At 45.2% G+C, this 26595-nt stretch overlaps 1 protein-coding gene across 2 annotated transcripts in view; it reads right to left on the bottom strand.

Annotated features, from left to right (window-relative positions):
• Positions 1-205: 205 nt before the first annotated feature.
• LOC115118034 (kinesin-1 heavy chain) overlaps positions 206-26595 on the bottom strand; it is a 42880-nt gene continuing 16490 nt past the window's right edge. Inside the window, exons 4-25 of one of the 2 annotated variants that reach the window (XM_065013697.1) lie at positions 25541-25589; positions 24711-24766; positions 23978-24065; positions 22819-22943; positions 20507-20611; positions 20067-20212; positions 19693-19841; positions 17357-17544; positions 15151-15219; positions 14861-14947; positions 14653-14772; positions 14347-14490; positions 13985-14173; positions 8602-8719; positions 7419-7474; positions 7076-7185; positions 6714-6815; positions 6239-6299; positions 5795-5971; positions 3334-3550; positions 3076-3211; positions 206-1827 (exon numbers count right to left, since the gene is read on the bottom strand). In XM_065013697.1, the coding sequence (XP_064869769.1) occupies positions 1821-1827; positions 3076-3211; positions 3334-3550; positions 5795-5971; positions 6239-6299; positions 6714-6815; positions 7076-7185; positions 7419-7474; positions 8602-8719; positions 13985-14173; positions 14347-14490; positions 14653-14772; positions 14861-14947; positions 15151-15219; positions 17357-17544; positions 19693-19841; positions 20067-20212; positions 20507-20611; positions 22819-22943; positions 23978-24065; positions 24711-24766; positions 25541-25589 (2499 nt within the window). In that variant the 3' untranslated portion in view covers positions 206-1820. The remainder of the gene's footprint in view (positions 1828-3075; positions 3212-3333; positions 3551-5794; positions 5972-6238; positions 6300-6713; positions 6816-7075; positions 7186-7418; positions 7475-8601; positions 8720-13984; positions 14174-14346; positions 14491-14652; positions 14773-14860; positions 14948-15150; positions 15220-17356; positions 17545-19692; positions 19842-20066; positions 20213-20506; positions 20612-22818; positions 22944-23977; positions 24066-24710; positions 24767-25540; positions 25590-26595) is intronic. The other variant, XM_065013698.1, reaches the window with a different exon arrangement.

The raw sequence follows: 26595 nt of genomic DNA, 5'->3' as shown, positions 1-26595 counted from the left end.
TAACTGTTAGCTTTAGAGCTGAATCTATGGGTAGTAACTGTTAGCTTTAGAGCTGACTCTATGGGTAGTAACTGTTAGCTTTAGAGATACAGATAATTTAAAAACATATATTTTTGGAAAAGTCTCATTCTCAATATAAGGCTCTGGGAAAAGTATTGATTCAAACCAAATAGATGGATCAAATATAGCAGTATCCAATAGCATAGTTGATTAACTTTGTTTAATCCACTTCACATGACAGGGAGGGCACCACATGGGAGCCCCTTGATAACAATAAGATACTAGAAACAGAAAATGAAAAACAGCAACCAGCCAATATCCTTGGTTTGTTTAGAGAGGAGGTCAGGGCAAAGGTGATGAATGGATCAGAAGACCTAGCTAGGACAGGACAAGCATGTGTAGTCTATGCATGTGTGGGACATCTATCTCAGTGGACCAGTAGTCTATGCATGTGTGGGACATCTATCTCAGTGGACCAGTAGTCTATGCATGTGTGGGCCATCTATCTCAGTGGACCAGTAGTCTATGCATGTGTGGGCCATCTATCTCAGTGGACCAGTAGTCTATGCATGTGTGGGCCATCTATCTCAGTGGACCAGTAGTCTATGCATGTGTGGGCCATCTATCTCAGTGGACCAGTAGTCTATGCATGTGTGGGCCATCTATCTCAGTGGACCAGTAGTCTATGCATGTGTGGGCCATCTATCTCAGTGGACCAGTAGTCTATGCATGTGTGGGCCATCTATCTCAGTGGACCAGTAGTCTATGCATGTGTGGGTCATCTATCTCAGTGGACCAGTAGTCTATGTGCTCCTATGTGCAGATAGATAAATAACAACCCAGCATTTAAAACCGATAAAAACAGTACATTAAAATGGACTAAATAGGCTGTGATAAGGTATAGGTAGTGTCCCAAATATAACCATATTCCTCATATAGTGCACTACTTTTGACCAGAGCCCTATTGGTCCTGTTGAAAATAAGTGCACTATATAAGGGAAAGGGTGTCGTTTGCGATGCAGACATGACAGCGCGCTCCTGATCGGACTCCTCTTTCCTTCTCACATATGTTTCATGTAGCCACCTCACCCGCACGTCGCTTTATTTTCCTCACTCTAAAAAACAATGGCCGCCACAGGTTTTCTGTCATGAAATAGATCCACACTGTAGTCCCACCTCTTGGCATTTCAAATCCAAACACCTCGTAAGGAAGCAGTGCCATGTTACACCTGTACGACAGGACAGTAGTGCTCGATGGCCATCTATTCGGTTCAGACCTTTTAACAAGCTTGTAAAATCTATTCAGAGAAAGAAGTGTTGTGCAACCAGGAGGACAATAAGGAAATGTGTTGTACAAGAGATTAGTGAAAAAACATCTGTGTTGTCAATCATCTTTTTCTTTCTTTCTTTTCCCCAGTCGCTTTTCATGTTTTCCTCTCACCTCTTCTGAAATCCTGGTTACAGTACATTCAACTTGGCACAGTGCAGACTAAACCTTAAGACACAGATGACAACAAACTGTGCAACGAAACAAAGCTACACATTCAAGTCACATGTCGTTCATAACACCAAGACTCTGTGGTTGGTGGATGTCGTGTTGTTTTGTATATTCAATTCATTTCTGTAGTTCATGTTTGTTTCAGAGAGAAGAAACATGAGGGTAGGTGGATCTGTACAGGCAATGAATATTTATATATTTATATTAAAACTCCTCCCTCACTCTAATATATACCCTGCAAGGAGCCAATGGCTGTAATGGGATGACAGGTTGTCAGGGTGATATCCTTCTGCTTCTTCTGTGGTCACGCCCCATCCTGTCCTCAGCTGCTTCAGAGGCGAGAGGAGGAGAGGAACATGTCGTGGGGAAAAGAGAAAGAGAGGAGAGGTGGGGGAGAGATAGAGGGGAGGTGGGGGAGAGATAGAGGGGGAGGTGGGGGAGAGAAAGAGAGGAGAGGTAGGGGAGAGATAGAGGGGAGAGGTGGGGGAGAGAAAGAGAGGAGAGGTAGGGGAGAGATAGAGGGGAGAGGTGGGGAGAGAAAGAGAGGGAGGGGAGAGATAGGGGGAGAGAAAGAGAGGAGAGGTGGGGGAGAGATAGAGGGGGAGGTGGGGGAGAGATAGAGAGGAGAGGTGGGGGAGAGAAAGAGAGGAGAGGTGGGGGAGAGATAGAGAGGAGAGGTGGGGGAGAGATGGGAGGAGAGAGGAGAGGTGGGGGAGAGAAAGAGAGGTGGGGGAGAGATAGAGGGGGAGGTGGGGGAGAGATGAGGGGGGTGGGGGAGAGATAGAGAGGGAGAGGTGGGGATAGAGAGAGAAGGGGGAGAGAGAGAGAGAGGTGGGGAGAGAAAGAGAGGAGAGGTGGGGAGAGATAGAGGGGGAGGTGGGGGGAGAGATAGAGGGGGAGGTGGGGGAGAGATAGAGGGGGAGGTGGGGGAGAGATAGAGGGGGGAGGTGAGAAGATAAGGTGGGAAGAGGGAAGATGGGGAGGAGAGGGAGAGAGGGCTATTAGTGGACTTTACCAAGAGATTATTAACACAAATTCTTACTGGTATCTTCCTAGAGTGATGTACATGTGGTAATGTGATCAGCACGGGTTAGTAAAAAACAAGCACGACTCATATCGCTACAGGATCCTTGCTATGTCATCCAGAAAAGTCCAGGCCTTTCAACCACACAGCAGTTTTCTGATCATTTATGGTAGGAAATCCTTTCAAAAGCCTTCTAAACTCCCAAGCTCTGTGTAGCAGGTTAGCTGTCACTCACACAAGCATCGCCCATTAAAAGGGTAGTTCACCCAAATTGCTAACTGACATATGTTTCCTCACCCGGTAAGGTGACCTCTGACCTGACCTCAGTAGTCTGTGGATAAGGTAAGACAGCAAACCCATGCTTTGCTTTTGTTATGTGTTATGGCTACCAAGCCGGCAGTGACCTGTCTGTCTCCTCTTTGTATCAGTTCCTGTCTCTACTCTAGACCCTGACCTCTGACCTGACCTCAGCGGTCTGAGACGAGACTCTCCCTCTGTTCCTCATATTCTACAGTATATTATCCTCATTGAGGCAGTGGTCTCAGTCACTCACTTCTGGTCTGGCTTCACGCCTCCTCCTCCCCTGATGGCCACGGTCTGGCTGTTCTGATAGAAACCCCCTCCGCTACGGTTCACATTGGGGTGGGTGGGGGATGCCACTGGGGGCTGGCCAGGACGAATGGGTTTGGCTGTAGAGGGGGTGGAGGGAGGAACACAAGAGTTTAGGAACGGCATCCATTCAGATACTGAATAACAATTTGTTTTAAAAGACGCACTGCATTATGGGAGGTGTGTGTGTGTCTCTCCTCACCGATCTGAGCGGAGTGGCCCCTCCTGGCCATGTTCTTGGCCCTGACGGCCTCTTTGATGCGGTCCACCTCCTGCTGGTAGCGTTTGCGGTCGCGTGCGGCGTTCTCTTTGGCCTCCTTCAGGGCCGACTCCAGGGCCTTGACCCGCTCAGCCGTAGCACGCAGACGCTTCTCCAGTTTAGGAAGCTCACAGCGCAGGTCTGCATTATCACGCACCAGCTGAGAAAAGGAGGGAGGGAGATCACAACAAGTTAGTGATCTCCAAAAGCACTAGAAGCGTAGCCTGACTGCCAGTCTGTTTGTGCTAGCATGTCAACTACTCGTCACTCACTGTCATGTTTGGCTTCACAAGGACAGCAATGGAGTTGGCAACAGCACAAACAGATCTGGGACCAGGCTATTTAGGGTGGGGTGGGGTGTTGATCTGGGACCAGGCTATGGAGGGTGGGGTATTGATATGGGACCAGGCTATGGAGGGTGGGGTGTTGATATGGGACCAGGCTATGGAGGGTGGGGTATTGATCTGGGACCAGGCTATGGAGGGTGGGGTATTGATCTGGGACCAGGCTATGGAGGGTGGGGTATTGATCTGGGACCAGGCTATGGAGGGTGGGGTGTTGATCTGGGACCAGGCTATGGAGGGTGGGGTATTGATCTGGGACCAGGCTATGGAGGGTGGGGTATTGATCTGGGACCAGGCTATGTGGGGTATTGATCTGGGACCAGGCTATGGAGGGTGGGGTGTTGATCTGGGACCAGGCTATGGAGGGTGGGGTATTGATCTGGGACCAGGCTATGGAGGGTGGGGTATTGATCTGGGACCAGGCTATGGAGGGTGGGGTATTGATCTGGGACCAGGCTATGGAGGGTGGGGTATTGATCTGGGACCAGGCTATGTGGGGTGTTGATCTGGGACCAGGCTATGGAGGGTGGGGTGTTGATCTGGGACCAGGCTATGGAGGGTGGGGTATTGATCTGGGACCAGGCTATGGAGGGTGGGGTATTGATCTGGGACCAGGCTGTGTGGGGTATTGATCTGGGACCAGGCTATGGAGGGTGGGGTGTTGATCTGGGACCAGGCTATGTGGGGTATTGATCTGGGACCAGGCTATGGAGGGTGGGGTATTGATCTGGGACCAGGCTATGGAGGGTGGGGTATTGATCTAGGACCAGGCTATGGAGGGTGGGGTATTGATCTGGGACCAGGCTATGGAGGGTGGGGTATTGATCTGGGACCAGCCTATGGGGGTGGGAGTGGTGATCTGGGACCAGGCTATGGGGGGAGTGGTGATCTGGGACCAGGCTATGGGGGGGGTGATCTGGGACCAGCCTATGGGGGTGGGGGTGGTGATCTGGGACCAGGCTATGGGGGGTGGGGGGTGATCTGGGACCAGGCTATGGGGGGGGGGTGATGATCTGGGACCAGGCTATGGGGGGGTGATATGGGACCAGGTTACAAGAAGAGGTATGATTTCAGTGTATTTGGGTCTGTTTGTTGGGTTCATAGGCGAGTTGATTGCATACCTGTTTGTACAGTAGGGTACAGAGTACATACCTGTTTGTACAGTACAGAGTACATACCTGTTGTACAGTACAGAGTACATACCTGTTTGTACAGTACAGTGCACATACCTGTTTGTACAGTACAGAGTACATACCTGTTCTACAGTACAGTACAGAGTACATACCTGTTGTACAGTACAGTACAGAGTACATACCTGTTGTACAGTACAGTACAGTGTACATACCTGTTTGTACAGTACAGTACAGAGTACATACCTGTTTGTACAGTAGTACAGAGTACATACCTGTTTGTACAGTAGTACAGAGTACATACCTGTTGTACAGTAGTACAGAGTACATACCCGTTTTTACAGTACAGAGTACCTACCCGTTTGTACAGTACAGAGTACCTACCTGTTGTACAGTACAGAGTACATACCTGTTGTACAGTACAGAGTACATACCTGTTTGTACAGTAGTACAGAGTACATACCTGTTTGTACAGTAGTACAGAGTACATACCTGTTGTACAGTAGTACAGAGTACATACCCGTTTGTACAGTACAGTACAGAGTACATACCCGTTTGTACAGTACAGTACAGAGTACATACCCGTTTGTACAGTACAGAGTACATACCTGTTTGTACAGTAGTACAGAGTACATACCTGTTTGTACAGTACAGAGTACATACCTGTTTGTACAGTAGTACAGAGTACATACCCGTTTGTACAGTAGTACAGAGTACATACCCGTTTGTACAGTACAGTACAGAGTACATACCCGTTTGTACAGTACAGTACAGAGTACATACCCGTTTGTACAGTACAGTACAGAGTACATACCTGTTTGTACAGTAGTACAGAGTACATACCTGTTTGTACAGTAGTACAGAGTACATACCTGTTTGTACAGTAGTACAGAGTACATACCTGTTTGTACAGTAGTGCAGGGTACATACCTGTTTGTGAACCTTGGTAAGCTGCTCCAGGTTGTTCTCCAGAAAGGAGATCTTCTGTTTCTGAGCTGCGCTGCCTCCTGTGTCATCAGAGTCCATCTCAGCACTCTTCTTCACTCGGGTAGCCAGGTCCTGGACAAACAGCTTCCTCAGGTTGTGCAGGGTCTGGAGCTCCTTGGCCTGGGAAGGGGGACAAAGAGAGAGAAGAGGTTTAAAGCTATTTCTATGGGAGAGATCCGTTGTTGGTTATATCAAAGGAAGCGATTGTCCATTAAAAAACACACAAACAGTTTGATCTTTTTTACGTATGCAATTGGTCTGAAAATAGTTGATTTGAGTTGTACGGACAATGTACAGTAGGTCATTTAGGGTTTCATCCGTGTTCATGTGCCTGAGTGTGGCTGCAGTGGAAGGAGAAAGCAGGTGCAGTTATAGACATCTACTCACCACAGTCTCCTCCAGTCCCTTCAGGTCCTGTCTGGCCTGCTCTCTCCTGTCCTGCATCACCCTGCACAACACAGCACACAGAGCCATTAGTCACAGATTGACTATAGTGATATTGGACAGGTCATAGTGCTAAACAAAGCTAACCAGAAGCATGTTAGGTGGGCCCTAGTGAACAACATCATTGTATATGGTGTGGCAGGTAGCCTAGTGGTTAGAGGGGCGGCAGGTAGGCTAGTGTTAAGAGCGTTGGGTCAGTAACTGAAAGGTTGCTGTATCGAATCCCGAGCTGACAAGGTAAAAATCTGTCGTTCTGCCCCTGAACAAGGCAGTTAACCCACCGTTCCTAGGCCGTCATTGAAAATAAGAATTTGTTCTTAACTGATTTGCCTAGTAAAATAAAGGTTAAATAAAACAGAATCAAATGTTCATACGTCACAGTACTTTAACATGCTGTCTGTAGGTGTAGGTAACGTACGTGAGCTCGTGTAGCTTCCGGCTCTTCTCCTGGTCAGTGGACTTGAGTTTGTCGTGTTCCACCCTGAGGCGCTCCTGTTCCAGCATGATCTTCTGGTTCAGACTGGAGGAGAACAACAACGAGGTGAGCCCAGCGTAGGACAACACCGTTATCTCCTTATGGCAACCTATTCCCTTTATACTACCCTCACTGTGGTCAAATGTAATACACTGTAATGGCAATACGGTGGCATTTAGTACGTGACCATAACAGTTAACAGTAGACAGTGTGTGTGTGTGTGTGTGTCTGTGTGTGTGTGTGTGTGTGTCTGTGTGTGTGTGTGTGTCTGTGTGTGTGTGTCTGTGTGTGTGTGTGTCTCTTACTCCTGCAGTTCAGTCATGAGGTGTTCCTTCCTGTCCAGTTCATCTCTCAGGCTGCTGATCTGTTTCTGATGGGCCTCACGGTGACCAGCGATCTGCTGCTCCACAGCCTCCTGGGGATGCCACACACAGGTCAATAGGTCAACAATCATCTGAATAACTGAAACAACAGCTCCAGCTCCTGACGCCACGAAAGGTGGAAAGGAAAGTCAGACTGCTTCACACTGTAATTGACATACAATTGATGATACTTAGACATCCCGCGTCTCCCTATATATATATATATATATAAACCATAACATATGATCATAGTGGGCAGTTCTATAGTATGAACAGGGTGACATACCTTGACCTCATTAGCAGATTGGATCTCGTTCTCCTTCTCCATGGCTGTGACTTTCTCTGCAAAAACAAAAACATTTGACCTTTGTCACTAGATGGCACTATTTGTTCTAAATCCGTTTTAGAGACGTTTATAAGGAATTTATTATATTATGTGTCATCGATGCATACAGAGCAGCTGGGTGTGTTACAGAGCAGCTGGGTGTGTTACAGAGCAGCTGGGTGTGTTACAGAGCAGCTGGGTGTGTCTGTTACAGAGGCAGGGTGTGTCTGTTACAGAGCAGCTGGGTGTGTTACAGAGCAGCTGGGTGTGTTACAGAGCAGCTGGGTGTCTGTTACAGAGCAGCTGGGTGTGTTACAGAGCAGCTGGGTGTGTTACAGAGCAGCTGGGTGTGTTACAGAGCCGCTGGGTGTGTTACAGAGCAGCTGGGTGTGTCTGTTACAGAGGCAGGGTGTGTCTGTTACAGAGCAGCTGGGTGTGTTACAGAGCAGCTGGGTGTGTCTGTTACAGAGGCAGGGTGTGTCTGTTACAGAGGCAGGGTGTGTCTGTTACAGAGCAGCTGGGTGTGTTACAGCAGCTGGGTGTGTCTGTTACAGAGGCAGGGTGTGTCTGTTACAGAGGCAGGGTGTGTCTGTTACAGAGGCAGGGTGTGTCTGTTACAGAGGCAGGGTGTGTCTGTTAGAGCAGCTGGGGGAGGGGGAGGGTGTTAGAGCAGCTGGGGGGGTGTTACAGCAGCTGGGGGGGATGTTACAGCAGCTGGGGGGGTGTTACAGCAGCTGGGGGATGTTACAGCACCTGGGGAGGGGGGTGTTACAGCAGCTGGGGGATGTTACAGCACCTGGGGGGGTGTTACAGCAGCTGGGGGTGTTACAGCAGCTGGGGGGTGTGTTACAGCAGCTGGGGGTGTTACAGCAGCTGGGGGTAGGGGGTGTTACAGCAGCTGGGGGGAGGGGGTGTTACAGCAGCTGGGGGAGGGGGTGTTACAGCAGTTGGGGGAGGGTGTTACAGCAGTTGGGGGAGGGGGTGTTACAGCAGCTGGGGGGTGTTAAAGCAGCTGGGGGGTGGGGTGTTAAAGCAGCTGGGGGGGTGGGGTGTTACAGCAGCTTGGGGGTGTTACAGCGGCTGGGGGTGTGTTACAGCAGATGGGGAAGGGAGGGGGGGGTTACAGCAGATGGGGGTGTGTTACCCTGGGCACTGATCTTGACCAGTTCCTCGTTCAGAGAGTCAACGTTCTCCTCCAGCTGTCTCTTCTTCTGCTCCACGTTCTGAAGGTACTCTGTCAGAGACTTGATCTTAGCCTCGTGCTGCAGGGGGAGATGGAGATTACTACAACATTACTACATTTCATTATTATGTTACTACATTACTAATTGACCACATATTAGAACTATATGAATATATTATTACTACATTACTATATTATATTACTACATTACTATATTATTACATTACTATATTTTATTACTATATTAATATATTATTACTACATTACTATATTATATTACTACATTTCATTATTATGTTACTACATTACTATATTACCACATATTAGAACTATATGAATATATTATTACTACATTACTATATTACTACATTTCATAATTGTGTTACTACATTACTATATTACATTACTATATATTATTACTATATTAATATATTATTACTACATTACTATATTATATTACTACATTATTGTATTGTATTACTGCATTATTATATTACTACATTACTAGATTATATTGATACATTATATTACTACATTATTATATTATATTACTAGATTATTATATTACTACATTATTGTATTATATTACTACATTATTGTATTATATTACTATATTATATTACTCATTATTATATTACTACATTACTATATTATATTGCTACATTTTATTATTATATTACAACATTACAATATTATATTACTACATTATTATATTTCTACATTACTATATTATATTACTACATTATTATATTACTACATTACTATATTATATTACTACATTTCATTATATTACTACATTTATTATTATATTACTACATTTCATTATTATATTACTACATTTATTATTATATTACTATATTACTACATTTCATTATTATATTACTGCATTATATTATTATATTACTACATTTTACTATTATATTACTACATTATATTATTATATTACTACATTACTATATTATATTACTACATTTCATTATATTATTATATTACTACATTTGACAATTATATTACTACATTTCATTATTATATTACTACATAACTATATTATATTACATTACTACATTATATTAGTATATTATATTACTACATGACTATATTATATTACTACATTAGATTAGTATATTATATTACTGCATTACTATATTATATGATATTACTACATTATATTACTACATGACTACGGCAGGTAGCCTTGTGGTTAGAGCGTTGGGCCAGTAACCGAAAGGTTGCTGGATTGAATCACCGAGCTGACAAGGTAAAACTCTGTCGTTCTGCTCCTGAAAAAGGCAGTTAACCCACTGTTCCACGGGCGCCGAAGACATGGATGTCGATTAAGGCAGATTCAGATGCATTCAGTTGCACAACTGACTAGGTATCCCCCTTTCCCTTTACTATATTACAGTATATTACCACTATACAGGGTCTTTATAGAGAAGGGGTCCAAGCAGATGCAGATAAATCTGTTGGATTCTTTTGGAGGTCTAACTGTCAATTTGTGAAACTAGCACAATATTGTTGGATTTCAAGAGGCAGTGGGTGAGAGGTAACAGGATAATGATGGCGAGTAGCCACTGTTGTACCTGAGAGTTGTTACACGACGCAACCTGCAACAGAATTGCTTCTTGATTGCTCTGTGAACCATAAGCAACTCATCTTTTGAACTTGGTGCAAGCGGATGCTTTTGTCACATGATCCATTCGAAGGTTCGGACACAGATATAACAGGGAGCCAGATAAACTCAGCAAAAAAAGAAACGTCCCCTTTTCAGGACCCTGTCTTTCAAAGATAATTAGTAAAAATCAAAATAATTGTAAAGGGTTTAAACACTGTTTCCCATGCATGTTCAATGAACCATAAGCAATTAATGAACGTGCACCTGTGGAATGGTAGTTAACTTCTTTCGGGTACGGGGCAGTAATTTTCATGTCCGATGAAAAGCGTGCCCAGAGTAGACTGCCTGCTACTCAGGCCCAGATGCTAGGATATGCATATTATTAGTAGATATGGATAGAAAACACTCTGAAGTTTCTAAAACTGTTTGAATGATGTCTGTGAGTATAACAAAACTCATATGAAAGGCAAAAACCTGAGAAAAAATCCAACCAGGAAGTGGGAAATCTGAGGTTTGTAGTTTTTCAACTCTTTGCCTATCCAAGATACAGTGGAAATTTGGTCCGACTGCACTTCCTACGGCTTCCATAAGATGTCAACAGTCTTTAGAACCTAGTTTGAGGCTTCTACTGTGAAGGGGGAGAGAATAAGAGCTGATTGAGTAAGGTCTGCCAGAAGGATCTGCCAGAAGGCCATGTGCTCAGTCAGGCGTGCGCCCGTGAGAGTTAGCTGCGTTCCCTTTCATTTCTAAAGACAAAGGAATTCTCCAGTTGAAACATTATTGAAGATTTATGATAAAAACATCCTAAAGATTGATTATATACATCGTTTGACATGTTTCTACGAACTGTAATATAACTTTTTTGACTTTGTCTGGACCTAGTGCCTGCGCATTTGGATTACTGTACTAAACGCACGAACAAAAAGGAGGTATTTGGACATAAATGATGGACTTTATCGAACAAAACTAACATTTATTGTGGAACTGGGATTCCTGGGAGTGCATTCTGATGAAGATCAAAAGGTAAGTGAATATTTATAATGCTATTTCTGACTTTTGTTGACTCTACAACATGGCGGGTACCTGTATGGCTTGTTTTGGTCTCTGAGCGCTGTACTCAGATTATTCCATGGTGTGCTTTCGCTGTAAAGCTTTTTTGAAATCTGACACAGCGGTTGCATTAAGGACAAGTGTATCTTTAATTCCATGCATAACAGTTGTATATTCATCAACATTTATGATGAGTATTTCTGTAAATTGACGTGGCTCTCTGCACTTTCACCGGATGTTTTGGAGGCAAAACATAACAACGCGCCAATGTAAACTGAGATTTTTGGATATAAATATGAACTTTATTGAACAAAACATACATGTATTGTGTAACATGAAGTCCTATGAGTGTCATCTGATGAAGATCATCAAAGGTTAGTGATTCATTTTATCTCTATTTCTGCTTTTTGTGACTCCTCTCTTTGCCTGGAAAAATGGCTGTGTTTTTTGTGACTAGGTACTGACCTAACATAATCGCATGGTGCGTGGATGTGCCTTAGGCATGCTGCAAGGAGGCATGAGGACTGCAGATGTGGCCAGGGCAATAAATTGCAATGTCCGTACTGTGAGACGCCTAAGGCAGCGCTACAGGGAGACAGGACGGACAGCTGATCATCCTCGCAGTGGCAGACCACGTGTAACAACACCTGCACAGGATCGGTATATCCGAACATCACACCTGCGGGACAGGTACAGAATGGCAACAACAACTGCCCGAGTTACACCAGGAACGCACAATCCCTCCACCAGACTGTCCGCAATAGGCTGAGAGAGGCTGGACTGAGGGCTTGTAGGCCTGTTGTAAGGCAGGTCCTCACCAGACATCAATGGCAACATCGTCACCTATGGGCACAAACCCACCGTCGCTGGACCAGACAGGACTGGCAAAAAGTGCTCTTCACTGACGAGTCGTGGTTTTGTCTCTCTCACCAGGGGTGATGGTCGGATTTGTGTTTATCGTTGAAGGACTGAGCATTACACCGAGGCCTGTACTCTGGAGCGGGATCGATTTGGAGGTGGAGGGTCCGTCATGGTCTGGGGCGGTGTGTCAGAGCAGTGTTCTGCCATGGCCAGCGAAGAGCCCGGATCACAATCCCATTGAGCACGTCTGGGACCTGTTGGATTGGAGGGTGAGGGCTAGGGCCATTCCCCACAGAAATGTCTGGGAACTTGCAGGTGCCTTGGTGGAAGAGTGGGGTAACATCTCACAGCAAGAACTAGCAAATCTGGTGCAGTCCATGAGGGGGAGATGCACTGCAGAACTTAATGCAGCTGGTGGCCACACCAGATACTGACTGTTACTGAACCCCCCTTTGTTCAGGGACACATTATTCAATTTATGTTAGACACATGTCTGTGGAACTTGTTCAGTTCATGTCTCAGTTGTTGAATCTTGTTATATTCATACAAATATTTACACATGTTAAGTTTGCTGAAAATAAACGCAGTTGACAGTGAGGACGTTTCTTTTTATGCTGAGTTTATTTTACCGCATGTATAATCTGAAACATCTGGCTGGAATTTCCCCTACCCATTAAATATGGTGATGAGAGGAAGCCCCAAGGCCAGCAGTGGGAGAGAGATAAAAACCCACATTCTGATGACTTTCTCATTGAAGAAAAGCCCGATCTCAATGCAGTTTTCTGTTCCCAAAACTACAATCACCATCATTCAGTTATGAACAGGGTGCACTAAGTTTTGTAGACGTGACCCTTTGCCAAAGTCTCCGGGTTTTTATTTGTTTTAATAAGAGGGCGAATTGAGTTATTGCACTGTCACACTTCACAGAGGTGTTTGGAAATATGCAAATACATGTTAGAACTCGTGCCTGGCTCTGTCCTCCTCCTTGCTGCCCATTGTGCTTCATGTGCTTCCATTGAAAACAACACAGATGAACTATCTTGGGTTAGTTATAAATATCTTTGGGTCAGAACTCCTGCCCAGTTGCCATGTCAACAATACAACTGCCAGTGCTGTGGGAACCGTGATGAAGGTGGACAGAAGAGAGATTTGCTAAACGGGAGCTGTATATATAAATATTGTCATCAAAGCTAGTAAAGGTTTAATGTACATGGTTTGGCAGCCAATAAATGTCATTTCTGAAATGAACTCAGGCCTCTCTCTAAACAGTGTCAACTGAAATTGTTCAACATGAACTGCGCCACTAGCTAGCTAGCTTAGTTTGTTGCTAGCTTGGTTGCTAGCTAGCTAGCTTAATTTGTTGCTAGCTTGGTTGCTAGCTAGCTAGCTTAGTTTGCTGCTAGCTTGGTTAGATGGTTGCTAGCTAGCTAGCTTGATAAAAGTGCTGTCAATTTCATTTTGGCTCGCTAGCAAAATTGTACAGCCAGAATTTTGTCTAAATCGATCCTTATACAATAACTAAATGGTTGGATAAACAATTACATTTGTGAAAATCACAATTTAATGCAGCAGATGACATTTGGTGGGTTTAGAGTTCCCAAACCATGTGGAATGATATGACAAAACAAAAGCAGCTTCAATTTGATTGGCTGTTGCATGTCATTTTAGTTGCGTTTGAGTTGCTTCATGTATCAGCAAAGTTGCTTGAAATTCTGTCACTTACAACGGTAACAAAAAATGGTGTGAAAGTTGCGTCGTTTTACTCCAGCCTAAGAATGTGTTGGACATTAACTACTGTATGATAAGTAGCAGGCTAACCTGTTGTATCCTCAACTGACAGGCGGCCAGCTCCTGGTCGTTCTCGTCCATCTTCTGGTTGCTCTCTGACTGGGTGCTCTCCAGCTGTCTACAGCGTTTCACCATGGTCTTCACCTCCGACTTCATCTTACTGATGTACAGACGAGCCACCGTGAACTCCTCGTCTATCAGACCACTGCCCTCGTGTTGCTGTGGGAGGGGAGGGAGGGAGAAAAGAGAGAGAGACAGAGGTAGAAAGAAGAGCAAGGTTATAATTTTATTCGGGTTTAGGGGAAACATATATTACATATTTCCTTTAGATGCTTATAAAATAATACCAATCTTTTGGAATGTCATGTGGTGACGTGTCATTTCCTGTTTACCTTGATGTCGTTGCTGCCCACGGCGATGCCAATCTCTGCCAGGTCTTTGAGTAGTGATGACATCATCTCACTGGTCCTCTTCTTCTGGTGGTTGGTCATCTCCTTCACTTTCTGCAGCTCAGAGTCAATGGACGTCAGGACGTTCTGGAAACAGACAGAGAAAAACATTTTCATATTTTAATATAATATGGACAAAAATAGAGGTATGACTGACTTATACAGATAACAAAAAACAACATGCAGGTCTTAAAACGTATTACAATATGAATAGACAGCTTTCTTCATGAGGAGTAGACATTATCTCACTGATTTCTGGTTGAGCTCTTCGCTGAGCATTTCAAAGTCCGTGGTCTTCTGCTCCACCTCCTGACTCTTCTGGTCGTAGTTAACAGCCAGCTCCTCCAGGGCCTGCAGCACCTCCTTCACCTACACCACAACAACATTAATAATAACTTTAATAATTATTATTTAAAAAAATAACTATAGTAATAATAACAATATTATTATCCTTCACCTCATCCTTGGAAGCCTCGTTCTCAGCCTGCAGGCGATTCAGCTCTGACTGCAGGTTGTCATGGTCGCGTCGCGATGACACCAGCAGCTACACACACACACACACACACACACACACACACACACACACACACACACACACACACACACACACAAATGAAAAGTCAGACCATGACATAGATAGAAAGGTCATTTAGCTAACATACAGTTTGATTACTTTGATTGAGGTTCAACAGTCTTTAACCAGAATTACAGTAACAACAAGATGACAACAGCCCAATCAGCACTCACCTCCTCCTGGTCCAACATCTGCTGCTTGAGCTTCTCAGCCAGCTGGCTCTGCTGGTTTATCTCATCATCCTGGACACACAGAGAGAGAGGACAGCAGAGAGAGAGAGGACAGCAGAGAGAGAGAGGACAGCAGAGAGAGAGAGGACAGCAGAGAGAGAGGGGACAGCAGGGAGAGAGAGAACAGCAGGGAGAGAGAGAGGACAGCAGGGGGAGAGAGAGGACAGCAGGGGGAGAGAGGGGACAGCAGGGAGAGAGAGGGCAGCAGGGGGAGAGGACAGCAGAGAGAGAGAGGACACCAGAGAGAGAGGACAGCAGAGAGAGAGGACAGCAGGGAGAGAGGACAGCAGGGAGAGAGAGGACAGCAGGGAGAGAGGACAGCAGGGAGAGAGGACAGCAGGGAGAGAGAGAGGACAGGCTTAGCATCATCATCATTCAAACACACAGACAAACACACGCTCCAACATGGGGCGTCTCCCATGGACAGTAAACTACACTACATGACCAAAAGTATGTGGACACCTGCTCGTTGAACATCTCATTCCAAAATCTTGGGCATTAATATGAAGTTGGTTCCCCCTTTTCTGCTATAACAGCCTCCACTCTTCTAGGAAGACTTTCCACTAGATGTTGGAACACTGCTCTGGGACTTGCTTAGGCCTTGCTCGCATTCGGCGTTCCAATTAATCCCAAAGGTGTTCGATGGGGTTGAGGTCAGGGCTCTGTGCATGCCAGTCAATTTCTTCCACACCGAACTGGACAGTCAATTTCTGTATGTACCTCGCTTTGTGCACGGAGGCATTGTCATGCTGAAACAGGAAAGGGCCTTCCCCAAACTGTTGCCACAAAGTTGGAGGTCCTATATCCCCCATTGGACTGCCAGATGGTGAAGCGTGATTCATCACTCCAGAGAACACGTTTCCACTGCTCCAGAGTCCAATGGCAGTGAGCTTTACACCCCTCCAGCCGAAGCTTGGCATTGCGCATGGTTACCTTAGGCTTGTGTGCGGCTGCTCAGCCCCAACGAACAGTTCTTGTGCCGACGTTGCTTCCAGAGGCAGTTTGGAACTCGGTAGTGAGTGTTGCAACTGAGGACAGCACTCGGCGGTCCCGTTCTGTGAGCTTGTGTGGACTACCACTTACAGTTGACCGAATGTTTGTCTGTGGAGATTGCATGGCTGTGTGCTCGATTTTATACACCTGTCAGCAACGGGTGTGGCTGAAATGGATGAATCCACCAATTTGAAGGGGAGTATAAATAGTGTATTTTGATGGATTATTGTTCAACAACACACCTGCATCATGTCCAGTTGGCTCGTCCTAATATTTATATATTTTGTTAATTCCATTATTTTACTTTTAGGTTTGTGTGTATTGTTGTGAATTGTTAGATATTACTGCACTGTAGGAGCTACGAACACAAGCATTTCACTACACCCGCAATAACATCTGCTAAACATGTGTATGAGACCTGTGTGAGTGTCTTACTCAGCTCTTTCCCTTCAACTCATTAGTTGAGTCCTAAATGGCACCCTATTCCCTATTGGGTCCTGTTTAAAGGTAGTACACAATATAGGGAATAGGGTGCAATTTATGACGTAGACATTGGCTGTTGCTACTTCCTACTGGATGCTCTGAGGCCGGCCTCTCTCACCTGATCGTCCAGGTGCTTGTAAAACTTGGCCAGCTCCCCCTCACACTTGTCCTTCTCAACACGCACAAACACCCACACACACAAACACACACACATGCGCTCTGTGGCCGGTCTCTCTCACCTTATCATCCAGCTGCTTGTAAAACTTGGCCAGCTCCCCCTCACACTTGTCCTTCTCAACACGCACAAACACCCACGCGCGCACACACACACACACACACACACACACACACACACACACACACACACACACACACACACGCTCTGTGGCCGGTCTCTCTCACCTGATCGTCCAGGTGCTTGTAAAACAGCTCCCCTCACACTTGTCCTTCTCAACACGCACAAACACCTACGCACACACACACACACACACACACACACACACACACACACACACACACGCTCTGTGGCCGGTCTCTCTCACCTGATCGTCCAGGTGCTTGTAAAACTTGGCCAGCTCCCCCTCACACTTGTCCTTCTCAACACGCACAAACACCTACGCACGCACACACACACACACACACACACATGCGCTCTGTGGCCGGCCTCTCTCACCTTATCATCCAGCTGCTTGTAAAGCTTGGCCAGCTCCCCCTCACACTTGTCCTTCTCTGCGTCGGTCAGACGGAGCTGGGGCATGTTGGGGGTAGAGGCAGGCTTGTCGTTGGGCACATTGTCCAGGGCCAGCACCTCAGCCTGGGCCTTTTCCTTGTCAAACTGCTCGTCCACAGGCACACTCTCACCTGCAGGGGGCAGCGTGACGGTCACACAGAGAGGTCAGACACACCCTGCAGGCCTATCCGACACACAGCTGTACATTTCAATGAAACATGGTGAAGCTACAAAATTGCCCTCCCCAGCCTGTGTGTCAGACATAAGGAAGTGGATGGCTGCAAACGTTCTACTTTTAAACTCGGACAAAACAGAGATAATTGTTCTAGGTCCCAAGAAACAAAGAGATCTTCTGTTGAATCTGACAATTAATCTTAATGGTTGTACAGTCGTCTCAAATAAAACTGTGAAGGACCTCGGCGTTACTCTGGACCCTGATCGCTCTTTTGACGAACATATCAAGACTGTTTCAAGGACAGCTTTTTTCCATCTACGTAACATTGCAAAATTCAGAAACTTTCTGTCCAAAAATGATGCAGAAAAATGTATCCATGCTTTTGTTACTTCTCGGTTAGACTACTGCAATGCTCTACTTTCCGGCTACCCGGATAAAGCACTAAATAAACTTCAGTTAGTGCTAAATACGGCTGCTAGAATCCTGACTAGAACCAAATAATTTGATCATATTACTCCAGTGCTAGCCTCCCTACACTGGCTTCCTGTCAAGGCAAGGGCTGATTTCAAGGTTTTATTGCTAATCTACAAAGCATTACATGGGCTTGCTCCTACCGATCTCTCTGATTTGGTCCTGCCGTACATACCTACACATACGCTACGGTCACAAGACGCAGGCCTCCTAATTGTCCCTAGAATTTATAAGCAAACAGCTGGAGGCAGGGCTTTCTCCTATAGAGCTCCATTTTTATGGAATGGTCTGCCTACCCATGTGAGAGACGCAAACTCGGTCTCAACCTTTAAGTCTTTACTGAAGACTCATCTCTTCAGTGGATCATATGATTGAGTGTAGTCTGGCCCAGGAGTGGGAAGGTGAACGGAAAGGCTCTGGAGCAACGAACCGCCCTTGCTGTCTCTGCCTGGCCGGTTCCCCTCTTTCCACTGGGATTCTCTGCCTCTAACCCTATTACAGGGGCTGAGTCACTGGCTTACTGGTGCTCTTTCATGCCGTCCCTAGGAGGGGTGCGTCACTTGAGTGGGTTGAGTCACTGATGTGATCTTCCTGTCTGAGTTGGCGCCCCCCCTTGGGTTGTGCCGTGGCGGAGATTTTTGTGGGCTATACTCGGCCTTGTCTCAGGATGGTAAGTTGGTGGTTGAAGATATCCCTCTAGTGGTGTGGTGGCTGTGCTTTGGCAAAGTGGGTGGGTTTATATCCTTCCTGTTTGGCCCTGTCCGGGGGTATCAGCGGATGGGGCCACAGTGTCTCCTGACCCCTCCTGTCTCAGCCTCCAGTATTTATGCTGCAGTAGTTTGTGTCGGGGGGCTAAGGTCAGTTTGTTATATCTGGAGTACTTCTCCTGTCCTATCCGGTGTCCTGTGTGAATTTAAGTATGCTCTCTCTGATTCTCTCTTTCTCTCTTTCTTTCTCTCTCTCGGAGGACCTGAGCCCTAGGACCATGCCTCAGGACTACCTGGCATGATGACTCCTTGCTGTCCCCAGTCCAGCTGGCCGTGCTGCTGCTCCAGTTTCAACTGTTCTGCCTGTGATTATTATTATTTGACCATGCTGGTCATTTATGAACATTTGAACATCTTGGCCATGTTCTGTTATAATCTCCACCCAGCACAGCCAGAAGAGGACTGGCCACCCCACATAGCCTGGTTCCTCTCTAGGTTTCTTCCTAGGTTTTGGCCTTTCAAGGGAGTTTTTCCTAGCCACCGTGCTTCTACACCTGCATTGTTTGCTGTTTGGGGTTTTAGGCTGGGTTTCTGTACAGCACTTTGAGATATCAGCTGATGTACGAAGGGCTATATAAATCCATTTGATTTATCTTCTCATCGCCATAACCCCCCCCCAACAAATTCATTCATCACATAATTACTCAAATGTCCCTCTCTCAAGAAAATGACACAAACACAAATCAGGGAGGTAGTAGTATCTGTACTTCTTCAATAAGAAACACTTATTTTCATATTCTATTGCAAACCATTTGAAATGTTTTGCTCCGTTGTGCCTTAATGATCACGACCTTGCTGTTCTCCTACGTCTGTACAGTAAAGATGAGGACCTAGCCAGCTGATAACTTTGGGCCTCTCCTCCTCACCGTTCCTCCAGCGGTTGAGCTCATTCTCCAGCCAGGTGATGGTGTTCCTCAAGGCCTTGCCCTTCTCCTTCTCCCTCTCGTACTTCTTCTTCCACTGTTCTGCCGTCAGCTCCACGTTCACACACACAGTGTTCTTAATGGTCTTCGCTCTGGAAACACCACCAACAGGACCAAACCGTTACACCCTATTTTAAATCAACAGCCCTGAATAGCTCACTAAACAGTGATTGTAGTGACTCATTGTGAATTGTTGATGTTTTTTTTTAGAAAACGTGACTGTTGCCATGGATACTTGTGAGATTGTATTAACAGCGGACTACTACAAATATATTTTGGAGTGAACGATGCCTTTAGGAGCTAGTGAGTGAGCTCACCTCTGTCCAAACATGAGGGTGGACTTGGTCTCTGACTCGTTGTAGGCAGAGGGAGAGGCACAGATAACAATGGTGGTCCTACAGTTCCCCCCCAGAGAGTCCTGAAGGATTCTGGTCATTTTACTGTCTCTGTACGGGATATAACCCTGAAACAAAACAACATTCACTAAGAGAAACAACAATAGAATTCCCAGTCAAGTTGTTACATTCTGAGCAAAGAAGAAACAAAACAAACCAATCTATGATTGAAACAAAAGGAGTGGAATTATACAACTGTGAATCAGTTAGAACCAAAACCTGGCCTTTAGGAACATATATTTCAATCTCTAAAATAATGAGGGATACTGTTGATGTGAGGTATTGGGCTTTCGTGGGTCAACTCATCTTTACACCAACCAAACCAACAGCCACAGTATCTGTGATAGTGGAGGGATACTCACAGAGCCTTCTGCCAGGGCTGAGATGACGTTGCCCAGAGAAGACAGAGACTTATTGATGTTCTTGGCCTCGTCCAGCACGGCTCCCTCCGCCCCAGTCTTACTGACCTGGGAAGACAGAGACAGACAGGGACCGGCTGGTAAGATACATCACATGTACAGTCAAACACTTGCTGTACACCAGAGGCCTTAATAATCTATTGGGAAAGGTAAAACGTGTGTTCTGAGTGACATAACCTAACAATGTTCATCAGTCTTGATCAACAGATTAGACAACTGGGAAAAGAGACATTGTGGGATATGTACATTTACTCAGAGATAAATCTAGAGGGGGGTAAAGAGAGTGCAGCAGAAGAGAATGAGAGAGAGAGAGAGAGAGAGGGTGAAAGAGAGATAGAGAGAGAGAGAGAGGGTGAAAGAGAGATAGAGAGAGAGAGAGAGGGTGAAAGAGAGATAGAGAGCGAGAAGAGGGAGAGTGCAGCAGAAGAGAATGAGAGAGAGAGAGAGAGGGTGAAAGAGAGATAGAGAGCGAGAAGAGGGAGAGAGCAGCAGAGAAAGAGAGCGACAGAGAGAGAAAGCAGAAGAGAGAGAAAGAGAGTCTGTGGCGACCTAAATGCCAGAACCGGACAAGAACCTGACACCCTCAGCACACAGGGGGACAAACACCTGCCTGTAGGTGACAGTATTCCCTCCCCCATATGCTCCCCTGGACACAATTACGACAAAATAACCAACAAAAATGGGTCACAACTACTGCAGCTCTGTCGCACGCTGTGTATTTACATTGTCAATGGTAGGCTTCGAGAGGACTCCTATGGTAGGAACACCTATAGCTCATCTCTTGGCAGTAGTACCGACGACTACTTTATCACTGACCTCAACCCAGAGTCTCTCAGAGTTCACAGTCAGCGCACTGACACCCCTATCAGACCACAGCAAAATCACACTCTACTTGAACAGAGCTATGCTCAATCATGAGGCATCAAAGCCAAAGCAACTGAATAATATTAACAAATGCTATTGATGGAAGGAAATAGTGTGGAAACCATATCTGTTGCCACAAGAAAAGTGAAGAACAAACACCATTATGAATACAACCTATATTTATGTTTATTCATTTTCCCCTTTGTACTTTAACTACTGCACATCACATTTGGTGTGGCAGGTAGCCTAGTGGTTAGAGCATTGGGCCAGTAACCGAAAGGTTGCAAGTTCAAATCCCCGAGCTGACAAGGTAAAAATCTGTCGTTCTTCCCCTGAACATGGCAGTTAACCCACCGTTCCTAGGCCGTCATTGTAGATAAGAATTTGTTCTTAACTGACTTGCCTGGTTAAATAAAGGTTAAATAAATAAATTACAACACTGTATATAAACATGATATGACATTTGAAATGTGTTAATTCTTTTGGAACTATTCACTCTTGCTTTGGCAATGTTGGCATGGTAAACATATGTTAATAAAGCACCTTAAATTGAAATTGAATTGAGACAGAGAGCAGTAGAGAGAGAGAGAGAACAGGAGAGCGAGAGAAAGAGCAGGATAGAGAGCAGGAGAGCGAGAGAGCAGCAGAGAGAGACAGAGAGAGAGAGACCAGAAAAGAGAGAGAGCAGGAGAGAGAGACCAGCAAAGAGAGAGAGAGAGAGAGAGAGAGAGAGAGAGCAGGAGAGAGAGACCAGCAAAGAGAGAGAGAGAGAGAGAGCAGGAGAGAGAGACCAGCAAAGAGAGAGAGAGAGAGCAGGAGAGAGAGACCAGCAAAGAGAGAGAGCAGGAGAGAGAGACCAGAAAAGAGAGAGCAGGAGAGAGAGACCAGAAAAGAGAGAGCAGGAGAGAGAGACCAGCAGAGAGAGAGCATGAGAGAGAGACCAGCAAAGAGAGAGAGCAGGAGAGAGAGACCAGCAAAGAGAGAGCAGGAGAGAGCGAGAGAAAGAGCAGGATAGAGAGAGAACGAGAGAGCATAAGAGAGAGAGCAGGAGAGAAAGAGAGTAACAGAGAGAGGGAGTGAGAAGGAGGGTAAAAAAGAGAGAGCAGCAGAGAGAGAGAATTTGTGTCAGGGAGCTCAGTTTCCCTCAGACAGCAGGCAGTTAGTAGAGTCATGAGGGGCCAGATCAGGATGTTTTGACTCATACATGTTGTTGTAACTTTTCTCTAAAAAAAGAAAGCCTGCACACTGCTCTTGCCAGTATCCCTTTACAAAAATGACATATCGGAATCGGTTGTCTGCCTTAATCAGAACAGGACCAGTGTGCAGGCTTCTCTTTTCATTGTTTTATTCCTGAACCTGCAATAAGCTAACCTCAGATATTCTTTTCCTACCTTTTCACTTCCAGCCAGGTCGACGAGGTAGAGCTTTCCGCTCAGTTTCTGCTCTGTAGCAGTGTTCTCCTGCTTCACGTTGATCTGGAAGATACTGTGACTTCTGGAGCTGTGCTCATTCATGTCTGAGACAAGACAACATATCTGGGATCAGCGCTGATCAGGCAGGTAGAATAATAACACACAAATAGAGACTGGTTGTGTCTGAAAAAGCACCCTATTCCCTTCATCGACCAGAGCCCTCAAAAGTAGTGCACTATAAAGGGAATGGGGCCCTGGTCAAAAGTAGTGCACTATAAAGGGAATGGGGCCCTGGTCAAAAGTAGTGCACTATAAAGGGAATAGGGCCCTGGTCAAAAGTAGTGCACCTTAAAGGGAGTAGGGCTCTGGTCAAAAGTAGTGCACTATAAAGGGAATGGGGCTCTGGTCAAAAGTAGTGCACTATAAAGGGAATGGGGCTCTGGTCAAAAGTAGTGCACTATAAAGGGATTGGGGCCCTGGTCAAAAATCGTGCACTATAAAGGGAATGGGGCCCTGGTCAAAAGTAGTGCACTATAAAGGGAATAGGGCCCTGGTCAAAAGTAGTGCACCTTAAAGGGAGTAGGGCTCTGGTCAAAAGTAGTGCACTATAAAGGGAATGGGGCTCTGGTCAAAAGTAGTGCACTATAAAGGGAATGGGGCTCTGGTCAAAAGTAGTGCACTATAAAGGGAATGGGGCTCTGGTCAAAAGTAGTGCACTATAAAGGGAATGGGGCTCTGGTCAAAAGTAGTGCACCTTAAAGGGAATAGGGCTCTGGTCAAAAGTAGTGCACTATAAAGGGAATAGGGCTCTGGTCAAAAGTAGTGCACTATAAAGGGAATGGGGCTCTGGTCAAAAGTAGTGCACCTTAAAGGGAATAGGGCTCTGGTCAAAAGTAGTGCACTATAAAGGGAGTAGGGCTCTGGTCAAAAGTAGTGCACTATAAAGGGAATGGGGCCCTGGTCAAAAGTAGTGCACTATAAAGGGAATGGGGCTCTGGTCAAAAGTTGTGCACTATAAAGGGAATGGGGCCCTGGTCAAAAGTAGTGCACTATAAAGGGAATGGGGCCCTGGTCAAAAGTAGTGCACTATAAAGGGAATAGGGTGCCATTTGGGATGGACCTTATGGCAGACTCTTACTTGTAACTGCTACATGTCTGTTAGATTTGCCTTCATCAATGGTGTCCATGACTTCCTCTGGGCTGCAGACAAATCTCTCAGTGCATCCCTGGGGACAAAGAAAACCTATGATGTGACGACACTGGACCATCTTATCAACTCTTAATGTAATAACAAAAATAAATGGCTTTATGCAGTCACTTTTATCCTAAGAGAGTTAGAGTGGTATAAATGGCTTTAAACAGTCACTTTTATCCTTAGAGTGTTAGAGTGGTATAAATGGCTTTATGCAGTCACTTTTATCCTTAGAGTGTTAGAGTGGTATAAATGGCTTTAAACAGTCACTTTTATCCTAAGACAGTTAGAGTGGTATAAATGGCTTTAAACAGTCACTTTTATCCTTAGAGTTAGAGTGATATAATTGGCTTTATGCAGTCACTTTTATCCTAAGAGAGAGTGATATAAATGGCTTTAAACAGTCACTTTTATCCTAAGAGAGAGTGATATAAATGGCTTTATGCAGTCACTTTTATCCTAAGAGAGAGTGATATAAATGGCTTTAAACAGTCACTTTTATCCTAAGACAGTTAGAGTGATGCATGCATACAGTTGAGTAGCTTCAGAGCCTGTCTTTTCATTGGGAATCGCTACATTGTCTATGTCAGGTGACACCATGTTTTATGTTATTAGGTGGCTGCAGTCTTAACTCAGACAGTGTACTGGGTGAGTAACTCAGTGAGGACTAAAGACTCACCTTGACATAGGGAACTCTGTTTTTGTCTTCATGCACTGACAGGTTGGTCTTTGACACTGGAGAGAAGGAAACATGCAACATAGTCAAGACTCTAGACCAGGGATGTCAACCTCATTCCACGGAGGGCCGAGTGTCTGCGGGTTTTCGCTACTCCCTTGTACTTGATTGATGAATTAAGGTCACTAATTAGTAAGGAACTCCCCTCACATGGTTGTCTAGGTCTTAACTGAAGGGAAAAAACACAAAAACCTGCAGGCAATAGGCCCTCAATGGAATGACTTAGACACTCTTACTGTGGACTATTCTGGATAGTTCTGGAGCCACAACAGAAAGCCCGTCTAAATGGAGATTGAACTAGCCATTTAAGTATCATTGCGTGTGTGTGAAGAAACCTCATGCTCAAACTGGGTGAGGAAAACGTACTTAACAACCGATACAAATACACCATGTCTACAGAGGCACAATGCAGACCTTCTTTCTCTTCAGTCCAAACAGGAACAGACTATTCATTCTAATATCAGTAAAAAACATTTCCAGCTGACGTCCTGAACACCACTATCCACCCTTTCCTGTTTCAACAGGCAACATTTCATTAATCAGCTCCTTTTAACAGACAGCGATGTAAACTAGCCAATTATACACACCAGCATGGCCACAAGCCAGGAGGAGAGGCACGCTATACATGACGTGTCCTAAATGGCACCTTATTCCCTACGTAGTGCACTAGTTTTAACCAGGGCCCATAGGGCTATGGTCTAAAGTAGTGCACTACGTAGGTAATAGGCCTTCCATTTAGGACACATGCTGTGTTCACTCTGCCTAAGACTTACTATCCAAGAGGTCCCGAATCTTGTCCAAGTAAATTTCATAATATGAAACCTGGAAAATAAGAGGAGTGTCTCATTAGAAAGTATCCAGAGAGACAAATCAACAGGTTTTAAAACCCTGTCAACTAAAGTGATTCTACTGAATGTCTTTCAACTAGCTACTGTAAAGCAATTCAACTCTGAAGTAGTAGAGCCGTAGCCAGTAGCTACCTTGATGTAGAACTCTATGTTCTGGTATAGTAGAGCTCTAGCCAGTAGCTACCTTGATGTAGAACTCTATTTTCTGATGTAGTAGAGCTCTAGCCAGTAGCTACCTTGATGTAGAACTCTATGTTCTGATATAGTAGAGCTCTAGCCAGTAGCTACCTTGATGTAGAACTCTATTTTCTGATGTAGTAGAGCTCTAGCCAGTAGCTACCTTGATGTAGAACTCTATGTTCTGATGTAGTAGAGCTCTAGCCAGTAGCTACCTTGATGTAGAACTCTATTTTCTGATGTAGTAGAGCTCTAGCCAGTAGCTACCTTGATGTAGAACTCGATGTTCTGATGTAGTAGAGCTCTAGCCAGTAGCTACCTTGATGTAGAACTCTATGTTCTGTCTAGTAGAGCTCTAGCCAGTAGCTACCTTGATGTAGAACTCGATGTTCTGATGTAGTAGAGCTCTAGCCAGTAGCTACCTTGATGTAGAACTCTATGTTCTGTCTAGTAGAGCTCTAGCCAGTAGCTACCTTGATGTAGAACTCTATGTTCTGATGTAGTAGAGCTCTAGCCAGTAGCTACCTTGATGTAGAACTCTATGTTCTGATGTAGTAGAGCTCTAGCCAGTAGCTACCTTGATGTAGAACTCTATGTTCTGATGTAGTAGAGCTCTAGCCAATAGCTACCTTGATGTAGAACTCTATGTTCTGTCTAGTAGAGCTCTAGCCAGTAGCTACCTTGATGTAGAACTCTATGTTCTGTCTAGTAGAGCTCTAGACAGTAGCTACCTTGATGTAGAACTCTATGTTCTGTCTAGTAGAGCTCTAGCCAGTAGCTACCTTGATGTAGAACTCGATGTT

This window comes from Oncorhynchus nerka, linkage group LG9b, assembly GCF_034236695.1.
Source record: "Oncorhynchus nerka isolate Pitt River linkage group LG9b, Oner_Uvic_2.0, whole genome shotgun sequence".
Classification (NCBI taxonomy): domain Eukaryota; kingdom Metazoa; phylum Chordata; class Actinopteri; order Salmoniformes; family Salmonidae; genus Oncorhynchus; species Oncorhynchus nerka.
The sequence above is the reverse complement of the archived record's forward strand: the minus strand, read 5'-3'. Positions and strand labels throughout refer to the sequence as shown.